The following is a 12,562-nucleotide window of genomic DNA, read 5'->3' on the forward strand; positions in this document are numbered from 1 at the left end:
CTAACAGCCCAGGTGGAGGAGGGGGACCCATTTGCCATGCTGGTCCCTGCAGCTCTAACAGCTCAGGTGGAGGTGGGGGACCCAGTGGTCATGCTGGTCCCTGCAGCTCTAACAGCCCAGGTGGAGGTGGGGGGACCCAGTGGTCATGCTGGTCCCTGCAGCTCTAACAGCCCAGGTGGAGGTGGGGGGACCCAGTGGTCATGCTGGTCCCTGCAGCTCTAACAGCCCAGGTGGAGGTGGGGGGACCCAGTGGTCATGCTGGTCCCTGCAGCTCTAACAGCCCAGGTGCAGGTGGAGAGGGACCCAATGGCCATACTGGTCCCTTCAGCTCTAACAGCACAGGTGGAGGTCGGGGGCTCAGGGGCCACCTCTACACTCACACACATCCTCTAGGTAGCATATACAATTGATCATTCATACTGTATGATATATACTGCTGGTTTTTAAGATCCCTGACTTCAGAAACCATTCATTACCTTTGTGCTGTTGAGCAAGGCACTGATGCTGACCCAGCTCCTCTTAAGTGCTGTGTTTGTGTGTTGTTTTGTCTCAGGGGTTTTGAAGCAGAGTAAAATATCAATTTCTGTTGATGATGGAAATCTAAGTAATATTCCTGTTCTGCTCTATTCCCTTGTCCAGCGTCTCTGCAGCTGGGGGGGGTTCAGCCCCCCTGCTAAACCGGCTACACTTCCACGACCATGGGATAGTGCCCTACGATGTCTTCAGGCACGGTGTGCTGTATTTTCCGACAACATATGGCGGCTCCTCTGATGCTAACCACTACACCAGCCTTCCTTAAAGTATGGGTCGCGACGTGTTAGAGCAGGGCTTCCCAACCCTCTTCCTGGAGATTTACTGTCCTGAAGGTTTTCAGTCCAACCCTAATTTAGCATATCTGTTTCAGCTAGTTAAGGTCTTGTTGAGCAGATAATTAGTAGAATCAGGTGTGTTAAATTAGGGTTGGACTGAAAACCCACAGGACTGTATATCTCCAGGAAGAGGGTTGGGCAGCCCTGTGTTTGAGTAAATGTATAATTATTTCATGAATTACTGGAATTGGTTTGGCCAAGTGCTCTCCGTTCAGTGCGTTCTCTGTAGGGGGGAGATGGCTTTAAACCCAGATTTCAGTCAGTATGCCTAGCCTATGCCCATTGAAATAAGTCAATCTCGCAAATAGGCCATTCATAGCGGTTTGTAGTCTTAACATCAGGCACAATTGCCAGAAAAGAACCTAACATTTGTTTTTTGAAGTTCATCCAAGTGTTTCTTGCAGAGATTGAGATCCTCTGTCCAACTTTCATCACTCAAATTCTCCTGTTGGATTTATCTATAGTTATGTACATTTATTTAAGCAAGGAAGCCAGAGGAGGTGTGGTATATTGGCCATATATCACAAACCCCTGAGGTGCCTATGTCACGCCCTGATCTGTTTCACCTGTCCTTGTGCTTGTCTCCACCCCCCACCAGGTGTCGCCCATCTTCCCCATTACCCCCTGTGTATTTATACTTGTGTTTTCTGTCACTGTTGCCAGTTCGTCTTGTTTGTTCAAGCTTACCAGCGGGTTGTCTCAGCTCCTGTTGTTCCCTAGTCTCTCTTTTCCTCGTCCTCCTGGTTTTTGACCTTTGCCTGACCTGACCTTAAGCCTGTCTGCCGTCCTGTACCTTGGCCTCTGCTCTAGATTATTGACCCCTGCCTGCCTTGACCTGTCGTTTGCCTGCCCCTGTGGTTACAATAAACATTGTTACTTCACACAGTCTGCACTTGGGTCTTACCTTGATTCCTGATAACCAGTTTATAATAGCATTAAGGCTACCAACACGTAATAAGAGCAGTAAAAATACATGTTTTGTCATATCCAGGGTTTTCGGTCTGATATACCACAGCTGTCAACCAATTCAGGGCTTCACCCACCCAGTTTATAATTACAATTTATCTTTTGTCTTGCGACATATTCTTAAACTTACAAGAATCATTACTTTGATGGAAAAACAAATTTTGCTTCTTAGCCTACGTCGTAAACAATTACGTATTCCTTAACGCTCGATAACGTTACGGAAAAAGGATTTCATGGATAAATGTGGCAAGTCCTCTCTTGCTGCGAAAACATATTTTTTGGCTAGTTTTCAGGCCTTGTGTGTGGGTTTTCAGAGGTCATAGGGCTAGAGATTTGAGCTGGACCTGGCAACACTGAGCGTGACAGTTAAACCCAGGGAGTTCTTTCAGAAGAGGGCAGAATGCTTCAGGAAACAGTGCTTTTACAGTGGAAAAGTAAGTCAGCTAGCAAGACCTCATTTTATACCCGGTGATGATCAGCAGAAATAAGGGAGTACAATCTATCGTAGTAGTAGATGTGGGTTTCTCAAACAATCCCCTTGTACACAGCTAATAGCTAGCTAGCTAACTACTACCTAACTAGTGCAACCCTAAGCAACAGTACATATGAAGATGAAAAATGATCAGGCCTACTGTACATCTTACTGTAGAACTTATTGGTGAAAACAAGTCTAGGTTGGAACTATTGCTGTTAAAATACAAGTATTTATTTATTTATTCTGAACTGGAATAAACTGATTGAAGCAAGATGCTTTTTGAGGAAAACACACAGTTCTGGGTTGTTCATCTACAGCAGGAAGTGGTATCCTGCCTGACTGAGAAAGCTGTAGATTTTCTGATCCAGTTTGTCACCACATATCTATGAGTCAGGGTTCTCAACTCTGGCATACTTAAAAAACAAGTACAGAAACAGACTCCATGCTGAGCATGATCTCAGGGTTGTCAAAAACTGAGCACAGAATATAGACCTGCTTGTTGAAAACTTCAACCAGTCACACACCTCCCATTAGGGCTTTGCATTTGTTTTCTGGTCTACATCTGTGTGATGTGATCAATCAGTTTATTCCGGTTCAGAATGAAAATGGATTTATGATAGTTTAACAGCAAAAGTTCCAACCTAGACACTGTTTTTAATGGGGGAAAATAAACATGAATAGCTATTTATATTTCATTTCATTGTTATTTGTCTTTATTGCGTCTGTTTTAGGCTGGCTTAAGGGCAATGAAATGTCCTGATATTTACGTATAGTTGCATGTTTTCATAAGCTTGGGTCCCAGGAAAATATCGAATTTCTCATTTGGGTCCCAGGCTGAAAAAGTTGAAGAAACCCTGCACTACACTAACAAAAATCCCTATATGGAGGCTAATGCAAAGATTAGCTGCTAGCTGGAGGCGAGCACTAAAATATCACCCGTTAAGCTGGCCCAGGCTATGGCTGGAGCGGAGCTAGCCGGGGGTAACATGGACGCCAAGGAGTTCGAGGACACTGCTGCAGAGCTCTTCTTCATTGCTCGAGTACGAATTCTGTCATAACTGGATCTTCACAAAGGATAAAATGCTCACTAACAGGGATGTAAAAAAATATATAATAATTGTGCGTATGGAAAATTTCTGGTATCTTTTATTTGAGCTCATGAAACAGGGGACCAACACTTAACACATTGTGTTTATGTTTTTGTTCAGTTTAAGTACAATGACATGTATGACTTATCATTCTCATGAAATGTATGACTAAATATATACTGTATATTAGTATGGTACGATGTAAATGACTCAATATACCAATAAATGTCATAACTATCTTGTTTGTTATTGCTTTAATCAACAACGGAGTTAGAAGTGAAAGGTTTTATTCTGTTATAAAGCCTTCATATACAACAGTGAATTTGATGCTTTCCATTCTTACGAGAATGAGACAAGTAAAGCTTCTATGTAGTTACTGCATAGGTGATTAGGTTAACATGAAACAGATTGATGGAATTATTCAGGCCAGTTAACAGCAATGATGGCAATACCTTCTCCACACACTTCCCGGTGGTTATAGAAACTGGTGGCAAAAAGTGGCCAGCTGAAATGTTTTATATGCTGTAACAAAATAAACTTTTAGTAGAAACAAACATCTTCAAATAACCAAAAAACGTGTATTAAGCACCTCCTTACATCTCACCAATATTGTATCTATTCTACAGGAAAGAGAAATTCACATGACTTTTTATGGGTAGAGATGATCATTGGGGAAAATAGAAACATAAAAATTTATAGAAAAGCATCCAAGAAAATCCATAATTCACTAATGATCAAACCTACAGCCAAACCCAATTCTTATATTATCCTACTTTAACAGAGTGAGAGCAACATTCAAATCAATTAAACCTAACATCCCAAAGCAAAGCGAAGTAGAGCAAATAAAGCTCTAAACCACCTAATGATATCAATTCTCATGAAAGACAAACGTAAGATAGCGCAACAAATGCTCATTGTTAGATTTAAGAAAGCCGAAACAAACATCTTGACGATTCCTTGGCACCTTCGAGTGGCTGGTAGAGAATAGTATACCGGTTAGTTGTGTTCTGACTACTGAAAAAAAAAAATACATGTCTTATCAGCAGATCGATCCCCTTTAGGTTTAAGAAAAATATAATTACTTTCTAACAAGAACCAAAATGTCAGTTTAAAAGGGCATGTGGAATTTACACTATCTGAGAATTAGGTCTTTCAGCGGTATATTTAAGCAATAAGGCCCGAGGGGTTGTGGTATATGGCCAATATACCACGGCTAAGGGCTGTTCTTACGCAAAACGCAATGCAGAGTGCCTGGATACAGTCCTTAGTCGTGGTATATTGCCAATATACCACAAACCCCCGAGGTGCCTTATTGCTATTATAAACTGGTTACCAACGTAATTTTAGCAGTAAAAACAAATGTTTTGTCATACCCGTGGTATACGGTCCGATATACCACGACTTTCGGCCAATCAGAATTCAGGGCTCGAACCACCCAGTTTATAATAGTGCTCGTTGATCACACCGTCAACATTCTATATTCTCATTGATTCCATTCAGTATGTTCATAATTACAGCTCGACTCAACCGCACCACTAGGAGTTGTCCTGTTCAGATGCCCCCCGCCATCAGTGGGGAGGTCTCAGATTGGTTGACCTGTGCAGTGATGCTGTAGTGTGGAGAATCGTAGAGGTGATTGCTCTGTAGGTCCACCTCTGCCCGCAGCGTTACTTTCTACAGATGGAAAACGGAGAACAGTTGTTAGAATCATGGTCTCCAACCTCTGCCCTTGAGAGCTATTGGGTATGCAGGATTTTGCTGCAGCCCACCTGGACAAAAGGAACACATGTCAGAATGCTGTCCACTGACTACAGCTCATCGTTCAACACCTTAGTGCCTACAAAGCTCATCACTAATCTAAGGAACCTAGGACTAAACACCTCCCTCTGCAACTGGATCCTGGACTTCTTGACAAGCCTCCCCAGATGGTAAGGGTAGGCAACAACACGTCTGCCACGCTGATCCTCAACACTGGGGCCCCTCAGGGGTGTGTACTTAGTCCCCTGCTGTACTCCCTGTTCACCCACGACTGCGTGGCCAAACAACTCCAAAACCATCATTAAGTTTGCTGACGACACAAAAGTGGTAGGCCTGACCACCGACAACGATGAGAGAGCCCATAGGGAGGAGGTCAGCGACCTGGCAGTGTGGTGCCAGGACTACAACCTCTCCCTCAATGTGAGCAAGACAAAGGAGCTGATCGTGGACTACAGGAAAAGGCAGGCCTAACAGGCCCCCATTAACAACGTAGAGTTTCAAGTTCCCATCAAGAGCATCCTGACCGGTTGCATCACTGCCTGGTATGGCAATTGCTCGGCATCTGACCGTAAGGCGCTACAGAGGGTAGTGTGCACGGCCCAGTAAATCACTGGGCCAAGCTTCCTGCCATCCAGGACCTATATACTAGGCCGTGACAGAGGAAAAGTCCCAAAAAATTGTCAGAGACTCCAGTCACCCAAGTCATAGACTGTTTTCTTAGCTACTTCAAGCGGTACCGGAGCACCAAGTCTAGGACCAAAAGGCTCCTCAACAGCTTCTACCCCCAAGCCATAAGACTGCTGAACAATTAATAAAATGGCCACCGAACTATTACATTGACCCCCACCCATTTGTTTGTACACTGCTGCTACTCATTGTTTATTATCTATGCATAGTTACTTCACCCATACCTACATGTAGAAATTACCTCAACTAACCTGAACCCCTGCACATTGACTCGGTACCGGTACCCCCTGTATATAGCCTCATTATTGTATTGTGTTACTTTTTACTTTAGTTTATTTGGTAAATATTTTCTTAACTCTTTCTTGAACTGAACTGTTGGTTAAGGGCTTGTAAGTAAGCATTTCACAGTAAGGTCTACACATGTTGTATTCGGCACATGTGACAAATAAAGTTTGATTTGAATATCTATTCTGTCTGGTCCAAGTGATGGAGTGAGTGAAGTGAGGAGGAGAGCTTAGGTACCTGGAAGTCTCTGATGTAGGTGAGGAAGAAACTGACGAAGGAGAGAGCCAGAGACCACTCAGAGATGGTGCTGATAATGTGAGGGATGTAGCCCTGCGACAGACAGAGCTGTTAACACACACACACGCACGCTAACACAAGCACAAACTATCACAAAGTCTACTGACCGTCTCTCCAGGTATCCAGTGCAGTTTATGAGCCACGTCCACTCCAGGTAGACTGCTGTACATGATGACAGATGACACAAACACTGAGAGATGAGGGGGTTAAGGAGCACAACAGGCAGGGGCTAGAGCTGTGTTACAGAGGGCAACTCTTGCAATATTTCTGAACGTTTGGATCTTGAACAAGCTGTCAGAGGTCCTTGCAATTTGTTTCACAAGTTCACAGCTTCCTTTCACTGTAATTGAATGGCATTGTCTTAGAGCAACAACATTCTATTATCAGCAACAATGAATCATGATTTCATATTTTCTTGTTGCAGAAATAGTGGAGGATACTGCTGATGATGCTGGCAAAGGTCCAGACTCCGATGCTGAGTCGGACCCAGAAGATGCTCTTCCCGTGGACGTGAGGCTGCATGTACAGAGACACCAAAGTCTGCACCAGGATGTACAGTGCCCCCACACCAAACGTCAATATTGCCCCCACCAGGTGCATGGAGAACAGAGTCGTTTTCTGGTTGTTGTTGAGAGAGAGAATGATTTTATAGTACCACATTTACATACACTGTCATCAAAACAAACAGGAACAAGACTCGTGTGTGTGTCACACACACACACACACACACACACACGTGTCAATGGGTACCTGAAAGTTAGCAACAATGCACATGCCAAAGGAGCTGGTCCATCCCAGCACCAAACCCAAGAGGTTGAGTTTATGCAGCTTCGACTCCTCTTCGACTGTCAAGGCTTGGACCTGCTTGTAGCGTACGTACATGGTGGCTATGCCTGCCACGACAAACATGATCACAAATCAAAACATAGTCACAAATTCAGTCCGATTTACAGCTGGTTTCAAATGTATTGCTATATTCCAAAGAGGAATCCGAGAGGTAATGCTGGTGTTACCTAAGTATGCTGAGATGTCCAGCATGATTCCAAACACACATCTCTCTGGGGCAACCGTCCCCGTGTCGCTGTGAACAGAAACATGACCATCAAAAATGTAATCTCCTACTATCACAATGTAATGTACAATTGTAATACATGTAAATTGTGTCTACTACTTATAAAGTGATTGCAAGTATAATGGTAAAAAGACACAGAGGATGGTGTTTTGAGCCTGTGTCTGACCTGATGTATGGCACCAGTGGGTCCACATGTCTCAGCAGCACAGCAGTGATGTAAGCAAAGATGAACGTGGCCGCCGTCCATAATACCAGAGCCACAGGTAGAATACACAGACCCTGCTGGAACCACCACATATCCTCTGCTGTGTGTGTGTGTCAAACCACCAGTAGCCTATCCAAGTTAGACCACAGATGCTGGTATATTGCCTTCACCTGTAGATATTGGATTATGTGTGAGGCACCACACACACACACACACACACACACACACAAAATAGCTGAAGCTGCTGCACACTCTTGTTTCCTCGTTCTGGATAAAAGCTTAGTATCAAGAGACTACAATGTATTCTTGCCATGTGATCTCATTTCTCAGTTCCTCTACTAGTTGTGTGGCTTGATGTAGTCAAGTGGCTTGAGATACAGAGCGGGCTAGTTACATTTGGTAGGCCACAATGCATACATGTATTTATTTTTAAAATAACCTTTATTTAACTAGGCAGGTCAGTTATGTACAAATTCTTATTTACAATGATGCTACAATACATGATACTGTTTAATAAAATAAGTAGAGTGAACAATATACAGGTTTTCTGTTCTACCTGATAATTAATTGCACACACCTGGTGTCCCAGATCTAAACAAGTCCCTGATTAGTGGGAAACAATGAATGAATGCAGTATAACTGGCATCCAGGTCCAGAGTTCGGTTTGCAGGCTTGATGCTGCGTTCAAAACAATTGGGAGCTCGGAAATCTCCGACTTCGGTGCATTCAAAACGACTGGGAACGCAGAAAAACGAGCTCCGAATGGAAAACTTGATTCGAACGGTCAGTCCAACTCGAAATGTAAACTCGGACACTCGGGTTTATGTCCAGAGATCCGACTTTCCGACCTGAAAATCTGACGTCATTATTTGACCGAGTATTTTTCCGAGTTCCCAGTTGTTCTGAACGCGGCAATAAAAACTGTACCTTCAAAAAAGCGGTTCCTTTGTTGTCACCTCATCACACGAAATTCGGTCTCACAAAAGACCAACAATGAACAGCGGGAAAGCATAAAAAGCTAATATGTCTAGTCTATTCTTTAGATCGCTCTGATTAAATGAAGGCTACATGACCCAGATGAGGAATTAGGTCACGCTTTCTCAACTAAAACCACAAGCTCATTACTTCCTGTTAGTCTTCCAGAAAAGGCGTGGCATTGAAATACCCAGATCTGTAGCGAACGTCAATAAAGAGACCTCTGTTCCATCAGCAACAATGCGCAAGACATATCAAGAAAAACGCTGGGACCTCGGCGATTTCCCTTCAAAATAAAAGTCCCCCAGTGACGATGGTAGAAAGTAACAATTGGACGAAATTCATAACATTTTATGCTGAAATATTTTTTATTGTTGTTTAACAATATGAAAAAAGGAAAACATTTAATCGACTTTATAGCACAAATAATATTATAGCGCTGCCATTATTGTTAACAGCAAAAAGTAATGATTACTAGATAGTTATCATGGTAACAACAGTAATACAAATAACTAAACCTTATTTATAATACTACTATTGTTAATAATATGAATCATAATTGTATTATTATAATAATTATAATAATCTACTTTTGAGAATACTTTTAAATCCCATTGTTAATTAGTCCATTCGTATTGCACGACGTTCAGTACGTTTTATATATCGAACATATATATTGCACCGTACACCATTTTCTGTACATTGTGTCTCAGTAACAGGGGGGGTCTATTTTACCCAGGAGCACTTGTAGTTTCCAAATCCACAGAGTATCGATGTTTCTACCAAGAGAACACTGTATCCACCAACAAAGTGACGTCATTTGTCCCCGCGCTCAGTTGGCGTGCCAACGTTTTTCCCGCGCAGATTTTCAACTGGTGACTTTACTGCAAGCTTAGCTAATTTAGTTGAAGCTAAACTAGCTTTCATTACTATATTTACATATATTTCAAAACGTTTGAAACAAAATAAGTATTTCTTACTTTGATAGCCTATTCTATTTGAAAATAGATAGGTCAGTAAATTGATTTCACACCTGGCACTAGATTGGTAACAGTGGTTAGCTGTTAGCTAGCTAACGGTCGCAAGCATATACAGTAGGCTAAAGTTGTCATTTGAACCAGTTCTTTGGCACATTTATTTTCTTTATTGAAGACCAGCAAGAAATGGCAATGCACAAGGGACATGCTCAGAAAGGCAAAGCAAAAGGCACTATAACCAACTCAGGCAAAGCCTATATGGAGGACTTCAATGAGAGTTTCAACAATGAAAACCTGCCAGGTAACATTGTTAGTCCTGGAAACTGGTAGCCTAAAATAATGTGCATGTTTTTATTCATGCCATCATATCTAATAGTCTACTTTCTTTATTGTTACAGTAGTTGAGGCAGAGGCATTGAGAGGAAGGAAACATCTGTCAGAGCCAGATGATGATGATATTGACATCACCAAAGGGTATTCCAAGCATTTATTTATCAGAGGTGAACATACAGTATTATCCTGTGTGATTTAATTCATGGGTTGATATTGCTGTCATTCATTAACTATATAATGTCTTCCTCTTCCACAGAGGGGATATGATGACCATGTTGGACAGATTTGGAGGTATTGTGTGCTCCACTAGATTTGTCTCTAATCTCTCTCGTTCTATCCTTATATTTCATACTCAGGCCTTGCCAGTGGTGTAAAGTACTTAAGTAAAAATACTTTAAAGTACTTCTTAAGTAGTTATTGTGGGTATCTGTACTTTACTTTACTATTTATATTTTTGACAACCTTTACACTGTATTCCTGAAGAAAATAATGTACTTTCTACTCCATACATTTTCCCTGACACCCAAAAGCACTCGTTACATTATGAATGCTTAGCAGGACAGGAAAATTGTCAAATTTACACACTTATCAAGAGAACATCCCTGGTCATCCCCAATGCCTCTGATCTGGCGGACTCACTAAACACAAATGCTTAGTTTGTAAATGATGTGTGAGTGTTGGAATGTGCCCTTGGCTATCCGTAAATTTGAAAAACAAAAACATGGTGCCATCTGGTTTGCTTGATGTAAGGAATTTGAAATGATTTATACTTTTACTTTTGATACTTAAGTATATTTTATCAATTACATTTACTTTTGATACTTAAGTATATTTAAAACTCAAGTAGTATTTTACAGGGTGACTCACTTTTACTTGAGTAATTTTTTATTAAGGTATCTTTACTTTTAATCAAATATGACAATTTGGTACTTTTTCCACCACTGGGCCTTGCACACTGATTGGTACAGCGATTGTTTCTCATCAATGAACTATGCATTACATCCGTGAGCCTCTTTTTCTCTTTACTGCCAGCGGACATCAACAAAGCCTTCCTGGCAAAACGCAAACGTTTGGAAACGTTCACCAAGTCCTCTGTGAAGACTAGCCATCAAAAGATTGAGCAATTATGGAGGGTCCAACAAAGAGACAGGTAATGAGATGTGTAGAGTGAAAGGAGGGTGCAAGTGTGTGTGTGTGTGTGTGTGTGTGTGTGTGTGTCTGTCTGTTTGTGTCTGTGTGTGTTACCTGATTTGTATGATATCAATTCCGCAAGAGTAAAGTGACAGAAGATTACTGCACCCAGTTCAATGCAGTCTTCAGTCAGTGGGACACAGATGTGCAGAAGTCCAAGGATAATGAGGAGAAACTACTGGTAATGCTCTGTCAGGACAGAAAATATTGTACCTATTTCTATTCTATACCTACTTATAGAGTAACACTGGAGTAACTAAGGCATCTTTTAGAGCTAACTGTAGGTGCTGTATGTGTTCCCATAGAGTATGTTCCAGCACCAGCAGAAGATGTTTCAGCACAAGAGGGCCTCCCAGAGACTGAAGACTCTCAAGCAGCTGCTGGAGCAGTACATCCAAGTATATTATCTCATAGTAGTCTTTAACATGGTGATTTTAAATCTATGTCTCAGCTGGTTTTCTCATGCCACCTTGTTTTGCTGGGCTGGTAGAGCCTTGATACAATGGAGAAGACCCATGTCAGCCAGCAGGGTGCTGCACAGGGCGAGCTGCGCCAGAAGATGGCACTGTTTCAGAAAAAGATTCTCAGTGACACAGTAAGTAAAACGACAGATCAATTTACTAACTCATTGTTCACGTGCCTTACGTTGGTTGACCCCTTTGCTTAGCTGAAGCGTTGCTAAGAATACAAATTGATATGTGCCATTTTTTAATATTAGCGTACTAGGGGCATGAGCACTATGAGCATGAACTGAGCTATTTTGAAAATACTTATTTAACTGTTCTATTTAGAACGTTTCATTTAGTTCAACAGACAATACATTTTTTATTAACAGCAACAGCAAGAGATGGCTACAGTGCGCAAGTCTCTGCAGACGATGCTGATGTAGGATCTTCAGAATGCAGGGAGCTGAGAAGAATCAACTCCATCCAAATGCTTGTTGTGTGTACATATGACTAAGCTGGGTTGCCTGTTCTACTTTAGTTTATGGATGTGTTTCAGATAGAACTTTACAATTCCCAGATAAGTGTTAAACATCTCAGGAACCACATCTACCTGATCCAGTAATCTGCAAATAACTGTTTTGAAATCTTGTGTGTTGTGTACATGTAACATTGCATTTCTGTTGTCAACTGCTTCATTCAAAAGATCAAGATTGTGTCAGCTGAGGGTTCCAGACTGAATGTGTTGAAGTCAAAGAGGGATGTCATTCACTTAGAAATTCTTATTTCTGTTTTCATATTTTGGAGTTCTGGTTTAATATGTTAATCTACTTAATTGATCCCTGATTAAGAGGGGGGTTATGGAGAAAATAAGACTTCTCGTTACTAAAATGTTGTCAGGAATTAAGACCATCTGTTATTGTAAATATACACTTAGGGAC

General features: G+C 41.7%; 2 protein-coding genes across 4 annotated transcripts; one reads left to right on the forward strand and one right to left on the reverse strand.

Annotated features, from left to right (window-relative positions):
• Positions 1-4,878: 4,878 nt before the first annotated feature.
• Positions 4,879-8,872, reverse strand: LOC115208145 (DNA damage-regulated autophagy modulator protein 2). Of its 2 annotated transcripts, none has more exons than XM_029775988.1 (8): positions 8,630-8,872; positions 7,664-7,872; positions 7,439-7,506; positions 7,176-7,318; positions 6,866-7,043; positions 6,533-6,615; positions 6,366-6,458; positions 4,879-5,072 (listed from the first exon to the last, which is right to left on the reverse strand). In XM_029775988.1, exons 2-8 carry the CDS (start codon positions 7,792-7,794, stop codon positions 4,950-4,952), a joined length of 819 nt encoding a protein of 272 aa, XP_029631848.1. In that variant the 5' UTR covers positions 7,795-7,872; positions 8,630-8,872; the 3' UTR covers positions 4,879-4,949. The 2 variants fall into 2 exon arrangements, with proteins under 2 accessions (XP_029631848.1, XP_029631849.1); XM_029775989.1 differs by lacking the exon at positions 8,630-8,872 and adding an exon at positions 8,280-8,602.
• A 690-nt stretch (positions 8,873-9,562) lies between these two features.
• Positions 9,563-12,525, forward strand: LOC115208146 (synaptonemal complex protein 3-like). 2 transcript variants are annotated; one of them, XM_029775990.1, is made up of 8 exons: positions 9,563-9,955; positions 10,053-10,128; positions 10,244-10,278; positions 11,020-11,137; positions 11,263-11,359; positions 11,484-11,576; positions 11,669-11,773; positions 12,014-12,525. In XM_029775990.1, exons 1-8 carry the CDS (start codon positions 9,841-9,843, stop codon positions 12,065-12,067), a joined length of 693 nt encoding a protein of 230 aa, XP_029631850.1. In that variant the 5' UTR covers positions 9,563-9,840; the 3' UTR covers positions 12,068-12,525. The 2 variants fall into 2 exon arrangements, with proteins under 2 accessions (XP_029631850.1, XP_029631851.1); XM_029775991.1 differs by having other exon boundaries at positions 10,056-10,128.
• The last annotated feature ends 37 nt before the right edge of the window (positions 12,526-12,562 follow it).

This window comes from Salmo trutta, chromosome 14 (assembly GCF_901001165.1).
Source record: "Salmo trutta chromosome 14, fSalTru1.1, whole genome shotgun sequence".
In the NCBI taxonomy this organism is placed as follows: Eukaryota; Metazoa; Chordata; class Actinopteri; order Salmoniformes; family Salmonidae; genus Salmo; species Salmo trutta.